Source organism: Hevea brasiliensis, chromosome 4, assembly GCF_030052815.1.
Source record: "Hevea brasiliensis isolate MT/VB/25A 57/8 chromosome 4, ASM3005281v1, whole genome shotgun sequence".
NCBI classification, from domain to species: domain Eukaryota; kingdom Viridiplantae; phylum Streptophyta; class Magnoliopsida; order Malpighiales; family Euphorbiaceae; genus Hevea; species Hevea brasiliensis.
In genome coordinates this window covers 12899132-12909424 of record NC_079496.1, presented here as the reverse complement: position 1 = coordinate 12909424, position 10293 = coordinate 12899132, and the positions used below count along the sequence as shown (strand labels likewise).

General features: G+C 32.4%; 1 protein-coding gene and 1 pseudogene across 1 annotated transcript; both read left to right on the top strand.

Annotated features, from left to right (window-relative positions):
- The first annotated feature begins 5820 nt into the window (after window positions 1-5820).
- LOC110632462 (BURP domain protein RD22-like) lies at window positions 5821-6889 on the top strand (annotated as a pseudogene).
- Window positions 6890-7482: 593 nt separating this feature from the next.
- On the top strand, window positions 7483-8806 carry LOC110632452 (BURP domain-containing protein 5). The gene is made up of 3 exons (XM_058146408.1): window positions 7483-7665; window positions 7766-7871; window positions 8016-8806. The coding sequence occupies exons 1-3, from the start codon at window positions 7627-7629 to the stop codon at window positions 8768-8770; spliced, it is 900 nt and encodes a 299-aa protein (XP_058002391.1). The 5' UTR covers window positions 7483-7626; the 3' UTR covers window positions 8771-8806.
- The last annotated feature ends 1487 nt before the right edge of the window (window positions 8807-10293 follow it).

Genomic DNA, 10293 nt, shown 5'->3' with positions numbered 1-10293 from the left:
AGCAACGCGAGGGGCTGTACTTTCTCAAGGGAGTGACATCGGTACATGCTTGCAAGGTAACTGATGTGGGGTCCTTTGAGCTTTGGCATAAGAGAATGGGTCATCCTTCTTATAAAGTGGTAGAGTTAATTCCAGAAGCTGGTAGCATAGTTAGGAAAACTAATAAAACTTGTGAAGTTTGTTTTAGAGCAAAGCAAACAAGAGAGATTTTCTTTTCTAGTGACAATAAAGCTGATGGTTGTTTTGAATTGATACATTGTGATTTGTGGGGACCTTATAGAGTCCCAACTTCTTGTGGAGCAATTTACTTCTTAACAATTGTTGATGATTACTCTTGTGCTATTTGGATATATTTGCTGAATGAAAAACAAGAAGTAGCTTGTGTTCTTAAGAAATTTGTTGTGATGGTTAAACGCCAATTTGAAAAAAAATGTGAAAATTATCAGAAGTAATAACGAAAGTGAATTTATGTGCTTGAAAGAATATTTTGATGAACAAGGGATGTTGCATCAGACTTCCTGTGTAGGAACACCTCAACAAAATGGCCGAGTGGAAAGAAAACATCGCCATATTCTTAATGTGGCAAGAGCCTTGCGTTTCCAAGCAAATTTACCCATAGAATTTTGGGGAGAATGTGTACTTGTAGCCGGGTATTTGATTAATAGGACTCCATCTATGTTATTAAATGGTAAAACCCCATATGAGATGCTCTTTGGGAAAGTACCTTCTTACAAACACGTTCGGGTTTTCGGTTGTTTGTGCTATGCGCATAATCTGAATCGGGATAAAGATAAATTTGGTAGTAGAAGTCGTAGGTGTGTTTTTGTTGGGTATCCATTTGAAAGAAGGGATGGAGATTGTATGATTTGAAAACTAAAGAATACTTTGTATCAAGAGACGTGGTATTCGCTGAAACAGAATTTCCATATGCAAATGAGAAAACAATGGGTGATGAACTCATTAAAAATGGAGTTGAGGAGTTGGATGATGAAGTTGATGGTTTAGAGAACAACTTGGGAAAGGAGCACGATGAAAGTGTAGGTAGAGAAAGTGAGGTGAATCTTGAAACGGAAGAATTGATCCATGAAAACAGTGAGGGAGTAGATAGAGGTGAAGTTATTGAAGAGCAACTAGGTAGGGGACAAAGGGCCAAGCAACCTAGTGTTCGTTTGAAGGATTATGTGACAAACGCCATCAAAACAAGCCCCTCGGTATGCTCACCTTCCCAATCTGATTCCTCAGGTACGCCTTACTCTATAGCACATTATGTGGGTTATGATAAATTCTCTGCACAACACCGATGTTTTTTGGCAGCCATTACTACAGCACATGAACCAAGCTCTTATGCGAATATTAAGGATGAATGGTGGAGAGCGGCTATGAGAAAAGAAATACAGGCTTTGGAGGATAATGGTACACGGACAGTTGAAAATCTGCCATTTGGGAAGAAAGCAATAGGAAGCAAATGGGTATACAAAATTAAATACAATTCTGATGGAAGTGTTGAACAATACAAGGTGCGGTTAGTGATATTGGGAAATAATCAAGTTGAAGGCATAGATTATTGGGAGACTTTTGCTCCTACAACAAAAATGGTTACTGTGCGCACCTTTCTTACCGTTGCGGCTGCAAAGAATTGGGAACTCCATCAGATGGATGTCCAAAATGCTTTCTTACATGGTAATTTAGAGGAAGAGGTTTACATGAAAATGCCGCCTGGATTTGCTTCTCAATCACCAGGGAAGGTTTGTAAACTCCGGAAATCTCTATACGGTTTGCGGTAAGCACCTAGATGTTGGTTTGCGAAATTGGCTGCATCTCTGAAAGCTTATGGATTTCAGTAATCATATTCAGATTACTCTTTGTTCACTTTTCGAACTAGGACTGTTCAATTGAATGTGCTTATTAATGTGGATGACCTTATTATCTCCGGCAATGATGTTTCCAGCGTACAAAAATTCAAGAACTATTTGAGTCGTTGCTTTCATATGAAAGACTTGGGGAAGCTGAAATTTTTCTTAGGGATTGAAGTAGCCAGAAACTCCAATGGTATTTTCTTGTGTCAACGTAAGTATGCGTTGGATGTAATTTCAGAAGTTGGATTACTGGGTTGCAAGCCGGTTAAAACTCCTCTTGAACAAAATCACAAGCTGGCCCTTAACGAGAGTGATGATGTGGATGACCCTGCTCAGTATAGGCGTCTGGTGGGACGGCTTATTTATCTAATAATAACTCGGCCTGAGTTATCTTATTGTGTGCATATTCTTGCTCAGTTCATGCAATAATCGAAGAAAGCTCATTGGGAGGCAGCTGTTAGAGTTGTGCATTATTTGAAAGGAAATCCAGGTCAAGGTATACTACTGCATGCCAATTGTGACCTCAAATTGTCTGCTTACTGTGATTCTGATTGGACTAGCTATCCTTTGACGAGACGATCTTTGACCGGTTATTTTGTTCTTTTGGGTGAATCCCCTATCTCATGGAAGACTAAAAAGCAACAGACAGTGTCTCGCTCATCTGCTGAAGCTGAATATCGGTCTATGAGTACTACAACTTGTGAACTTAAATGGTTGAAAGGATTATTGAATTCTCTTGGTGTGGCGCATACTGAACCTATGAATTTGTATTGTGATAGTCAGGCAGCTCTGCATATAGCTGCTAATCTCGCTTATCATGAACGTACCAAGCATATTGAAGTGGATCACATTTTATCCGCGATGAGATATTGAATGGTAACATTCGAACATATTATGTACGTAGTTCAATGCAACCTGCGGATATCTTCACAAAGGCGTTGGGAAAGGATCAGTTTGACTTTCTTCTTCGCAAGTTGGGCATTCGAGATCTCCATGCTCCAACTTTGAGGGGTAGAGCAGCAAACATTGCATTGCCACTTATTTTGTATTTATTTAGGGTATTTGTTTAGGAATTTTTGTGTACATATCTGTTCTTACCTTTTGTTGTATGATTCTGATACAATTTTGATAGTTTAGCTTGATTAAGAACCTATTTGTTAGCTGTAATTTTTTATATATATCTTTAATTTTTGGGGCAATAAACATCAGAATTCTTATTCCAAAATTTCTTAGTTCTTTTACAGTTACTAAGGGACTTCTTGACGTTCGATATATTTCTAGTAAAGATCAATTGGCCGATCTTCTCACAAAGGCATTACTGCGCCTACGACATCAATAGCTCACTCATTTGCTTACAATTCAATCCCCTCCAAGCCTGAATTGCGGGGGCATGTAATGGTTATATGAGTTGACTGATATTCAAATGTATTATCCATAAGTGTATCTCTACTTTTATGCAACAGTCCTAATATCTTGTAACAATCCTGATACGCCATGCCAATTATACCTCTATATATTCAAACATAATGATAATGCAAAGTCAAGTTCTGTGCAACACTTATAAGGGGAAGAGGAGAAGAGAAGAGGAAACAAAAGAAAAGGAGAGATGGAAAGAAAAAGAGGAAAAGAAAGAGAGAAAGGGTAGTTTCGAACTTCATTTTCATGGAGAATCAACCAATTTTGGATAGAAAATGAGAGTTTATAATGAAAGATTGTAAGTTTTAGAGAGAGAAACAATAGTTTTGGTTAGAGAGAAAAAGTAGATTTCAAGAAAAAAAATTTCCATTTTTAACATTTTTCTTAGATTATGCAGATGTTTATGAGCATCCTTAATTCTTAGATCATTCTCAAATAATGTACGCACTATTTTCTATAAATTTTTGAAGTTTATTAATTTATTTTAGATTTTTAGTTTTATTGAAATTTAATCAATTCAAGAACATGTTTTTGCATGTTTAAGTGCTAGAAATATATTAAAAGTGATTTTTTTTGGGTAAATTTTTATGAATTTTTATTGTTGATATTATTATTATTATTATTATTATTATTATTATTATTATTATTATTTGAGAGAATAATTTACATAACAATAAGTTTTTAAAACGGAATAAGTTTATTTTGAGTTGAAAGTTAATATTGGCATATACACATTATGTAAAACATGTAGTTATAGAAATTGGAATTTTTATATATCTATTAATTGAAAAAGGTTGGTTGAGAATTGATGATAAATTTATATTTAGCTTTCATAAATTTTACTTTTTGAAATATTGAGTTAATAAGTTTCGTATTATGTCTATTGTGATTCTAAATTTCGCAATTGAAACTATATGATTGGCTTGTGGAAATGATATTAGTAATAGATAGAAGTAAATTTTTGAAAGTATGAAGCTATGTATATACGAAACTAAAGGATACTGTATTTGTTGATTTTATTGAGAAGAGACAATTATATTTGATATGTTGAATCAAAGTTTAATTGGTAAGGTTTAGAAATTTAGGAAATTTAATGAAAATGGTAAATAAGACTTAAGTTCTAGAAATTTTAATATGGTTCATTTTTTTTAGATATATTTTATTTAAAAGCAGTTATTATTGAGATAGAAAAATATGATATTTCAGGTTTTGAATTAAATTTAAGATTTCAGGTTTTGAATTAAGTTTAAAATTTCAGTTGTATATGATTGATTTAAAATGGACATAGCCTTAAGTAGTTGAAAATTTTAGATGATGCAGCGTGAAATGAGTTAATAGAAAATGCATAAAATATCATGTAACTTCTTTAATCATCTTGTTGCATGAAATGAGTTGATAGAAAAATGTAAAAAATACCGTATAACTTCTTTAATTATCTTGTTCACCTAGAACTTTAAGTAACGAGAAATAAGATGAATTCTATGTTATCATGGAATTTAATTATGAGTGTTGTAAACCCTTGTTCAGTTTTTTGCTTGCATAGACCAAGTTTGGCATGTCCTAAACTCTATTACAGCTCATAAATTTCGTTCAAATTAGTTGCTGGACTTGAAGTGGAGATTAATGAGAGGATGTGGATTATATTATTTATTGTATAGGCCCTTGAGAGGCAATGACTTCTAAATTTTGTTCATGTTGTTGCCTTGTGGTGCTCATTGCTGCAATTGTTATTATGATTATTATTATTATTGTTATTATTATTACTATTATTTATGAGAAATATCAATTTATGCTAAATTATTGTCTTATTTATTTATGTTTTTTTTCATTAAATTTTTTTTATGAAAAAAAATTTATGCATGCTAAATGTTTTATTTTTAGAGTTACATGAACCTTATTTTTCATCTTGTAATGGAGGTACCTAGACAGCCTTTGGGTACGGTCTAAAATAAATAATTTTATTTTCTTGTTTTCAACATCATCATCATCATTATTATTATTATTATTATTATTATTATTATTATTATTATTATTATTATGTGTTCAAACAGTTAAATTATAGGAGAAATATTGAAATTTTGGCTTTTGGTCATATTAGACATGTTTAGTAGAACTTGGGTGTGACACCATCTTTGTCAAGGATTTGGCCATGTGAACACAGTTCCACTTCCTTGACAATTAAACCCAATTCAAAGAAAGTAACATCAAATTTTCTTTAATCTTCTCCATTTCAATCTTATCCCATTTATAATTTCTTGATTGTATGTGTGCATATTCATATTCTTACTCTTACTGCATCCCATCCCCATAGAAACTTGATAAGTATTCCAACTTTCAATAGATTTCTACTAGAATTTCTATGGAGTTTTCATCTCCTTTACATCTTTGATTTATTTACTGCGAGTATTAAATTCTATAGTTATTTCTTTTTTGCATCAATTTTTTCATATTAGAGATAATATTGATGTCACTTTCATAATCAACTTTATGGCAGATTTTTCTAAAAAGAAGTGATGCTTCTCTACCCGCAGATGTGTATTGGCAATCCATGTTACCAAATACTCCATTTCCAAAAGCTTTACAGAATTTTTTGCAGCCTGCTGGTTGGTTAACTTTCTTCAATTTTCTTTCTTTCCTTTAATTTAAATAGTTTTGGCAAATTTATCAACCCATTAGAGAGAAGATCAATTTAATTTCTATGCTTTAATAGCATATTAAATAGTCTTTTAATTCCATATGATATTCTTTGTTGATAAAAATTTCAGAAAATCTTACTATTTATTTATAATTGATTTTAGTCTAAAGCATTCTCTTTTTGTTGATTTCCAATTATATATTATAAGCAGATATAGGAAAGAAAATCACATTTTCATTATCAGAAGATTACATGCCACCAAAACTGTGCAAGGGCGACCTAAGGAGTTGGATATTGGCCTGACAACAGAAAATTTGTCAAAAATTCTATATCCAACGCAACTACGACTGTATACTTCTTATATGATGATCTCCTTCCAGACAAAAAGATGAGGATTATTTTCACTAAATCTAAAAATGGGTCAAATTTCTTGCCACGTAAAATAGCAGAATCCATTCCCTTTTCGAGCAATAAGTTCCCAGAAATTCTGAACTATTTTTTAATAAATTCCACATCAAAGGAAGCTGAAATCATGAAACAGACAATTCAAGAATGTGAGACTCCTGGCATTTGAGGAGGAAACAAGTATTGTGCTACATCTTTAGAATCTTTAGTAGATATCGTGGTTGCGAAGTTTGGAAAAAATGTTCAAGCTTTTTCTAATGAGGCAGAAAAAGCGAACAAGAAACAAGAGTATACAATTTTGGAGGGAACCAAAATGATGGGAGAAAATCACATGGTGTGCAATAAGCAGAGATATGCATATGCTGTGTTTTATTGCCATTGAATCAAAACCACAAAGGTTTATAAGGTTATGGGTGTTGATGGCTCTAAAGCTGAAGCGGCTGTTGTTTGCCACATGGATACATCTGCTTGGAACCCATATCACTGTGCCTTTCAGATCCTTAATGTGAAGCCAGGAGGACCATCAATTTGTCACTTCATTAATAGTGATGCCATGGTGTGGATTTCCACTACTTAAGTTCTATAGGCATGAGTATGTATTTAATTAGAGAAATTTTGTATGATAATGCAACGTTCCCACACAGATGGGGAAAATCCTAGTAAAGGATTTATATAGTTCAAAAACTAAAATAATTTGAATTAATTATTTTGAGCCCTGAGTTTTTTAAGGATCGAAAGTTATTCTATATGAAATCAGATAAATTAGGTTAATTATTTTGAGCTAAATGAGTAAAGGCTTGAAAAGAAGAAAAAATTCGAGACAAATTATCTTTGAAAATTAATTTACATGTTACATTAACAGGGAGCTGCATCCCATTAAAATTTTTGCAAATTTTCTTCGTTATCCAAAGACAAGCTTATCAAGTCATGAATGATTCATATAAAATAGAGATTGATGGGTAATTTCACACTCTCCACATAAAATATTGACTCCATCGCACCCACATAAATTTAGTTGGACACCCGCCCCTCCATCTACATAAGGTCAAAAAAAAAAAAGAATCCTAGTCTAAAATAGCATCCTTTGGTGGAGAAAAATCTTTAAGTCAGTCCAAGATAGATAGCTAGATTCTTTTTCAGTGGAGGACTTCATTTGTCCTTTGTTTTGGGTATCAGATTATTGACTGCTGTCCTTGTTATTCCAGCTAGCCTTGTTTCTGGTTTGTGCATAAATTAGTATTCTCACACTCATTGCAAATCATTTTCTTATTGTTAAACGCTCCAAATTTTCAGAAGATATCATTTGGATTCCCTATGGAGTTTCATCTTCTTTCCATCTTTGTTTTATTCTGTGTAAGTGCTAAATTCTCTTCTATATATATATGCTTAATTATCTTTAAACAAATAACTGTGCTTATATATATATAGAAACTAATTAATGTAAGTTTGGCAGCTTGCTCTAAGAGGAAGCAATGCTTCTTTACCTGCAGAGGTGTATTGGAAGTCCATGTTACCAAACACTTCCATGCCCAAAGCTCTACAAGATCTTTTACAGCCTGGTTAGTTTCATTTTCTCTTTCTTTTTCAATCGTCGTATTCAATCCATTACAAGTTGCTTTATTATTATTATTATTATTATTATTATTATTATTATTATTATTTTGCTTCAATCAAATACTAATTAAATTGTCGCTTAATTTAAGAATTCAAGAATGGAATTTCAATCTCCACTGCGGATGGGACACAGTTCCAGGTAAGGTATACAGTTTATTGGCCAGAATTGGGAAAATCTAATAAAGTTTTCATACCAAGTAAAACCACCATATTCTTCTTATACGATGATCTCCTTCCTCACAAAATCATGACCCTTAATTTCACTAAATCAAACAAAATCTCCAATTTCTTGCCAAGAAAAATTGCTGAAACCATACCATTTTCAAGCAATATGTTACCACAAATTCTGAAATACTTTTCCATAAAACCTTCGTCAAAGGAAGCTCAAATTGCAAAACGAACAATTGAAGACTGTGAGGCACCAAATATTAGGGGGGAAAATAAATATTGTGCTACATCTTTAGAATCACTAGTTGATTTTGTCATTACAAAGTTTGGGAAGAAAGTTCAGGCGCTTGCGAATGAGGCAGAAAAGGAGAATAGAGAACAGGAGTATACTATTTTAAAGGGAATCAAAATGATTGGAGATAATCAAATAGTGTGCCACAAGCAGAGATATGCATATGCTGTATTTTACTGTCATACAATCAATGCCACAAAGGCTTACACGATTCCATTGGAAGGCCTTGATGGCTCCAAAGCTAAAGCCATCGCAGTTTGCCACGCAGATACATCAGCTTGGAACCCCAAGCACATTGCCTTCCAGATCCTGAACGTTAAGCCTGGAGGACCTCCAGTTTGTCACTTCCTTAATAGTGATACCATTGTTTGGGTACCCAACTAGATTATGTTTAGTAAGATGTAATCGAAATTATAATAATGGAATGCATATCTTCTTCCATTATTTTGTTTACTTATATGATAATAATTTAATGCAATAGATTGATAATTATATTATGCAACCTATTGCACTTCAATTAATATAATTATTTTTATATATAAAAATGTATGCAATTGTATTACTTATTTTGATTTATTTTTATTGTTATAATTTGATTATAATCACCAACCATAAACAGCAGCCACCACTATCACTACTTGAAAACCACCATCAGCAACTATTGTCATTGCCGCTGTTGTCATCAATTACTAGTTACTACCATCATCACCACCACCATCAACTACCATTTGCCACACTACCTTCACTATTATCTACTACCAATTGCCATAGTTAATAATGATAATGGATAAGGTACTTACAGAATCACCCTACTGGCATAAATCTAAACCCGATTAATAATTTAAATATTTAAACTCATTTTAAATTAGATTAAAATTCGTTCTAAACTATCTATATCCTACCCAAATCTGATTATCATAACCCCAAATTGTAACTCCCTCACCATAGGTAGTCCGTATATTTTACTATTCCGATGACTCATGTCTATTCGGACAGTCAAAATGTCTGAAACTATACCTAGACTATAGTGAGGAGGCATAAATTGAAGAAATAAATGTTAAGAAAATATAGAAAAAATGTAGAGAAAAATAAATTAAAATTTAGAGAATTTATAAATTAGTACAAAAATAATAAAAATAACCCAATATGCACTACTAAGGGCATTTTGGTCATTTCACCCCCAAAGGTGAATTTTGACCTAAATGTCAAATTAAAAATTTAGAGAATTAAAATAATTAGTATGAATTAAAACTTTATAAATTGAATTAGAAAAGAAAGAAGAAGAAAAGAAAAGAAAAGAAAAGAAAGGAAAAGAAAAGAAAAGAAAAGCTTATGAAAATTTAAAAAAATAGAGTACACATATAAATATATATATATATATATATATATATATATATATATATATATATATATATATATATATATATATATATAGCCATAAGAGACAAATCTCAACCAACCCACCTTCTTCTCCACTCTTTCTCTCTCTCTTCCTCTACATTGCCGGCTACCCATGCTCCCATTTCCTCCATTGATATTCAAGCTTCCAAGCTTGATTTCTCAAGCTTAATCCACCCAAAACCCATAGTCCACTTCACAAAAAATACTCCCCATAACCTAAGAAAGCTATAGATACCAAAAAGAAATAAGGAAAGTGAAGTTTAACAAGTTACAAAAAAAAGGTTAGTGCTCAAAACTCTTAATCTCTTCTTTAAGCATGAAAATCATGCTAAACTAAGTGAAGATTTACATGAAATTAAAAAGAAAAATTTGGGAAAGAAACCCTTGAATTTAGCAGCCCTAGAGGAACCATGAAAATGATGGATTTTGTTGGTTTTAGTTTAGTTAGGGAAGTTAATTAACAAGGTATTATATGTGGGAATTGATTTCATGATTATATATGTGAA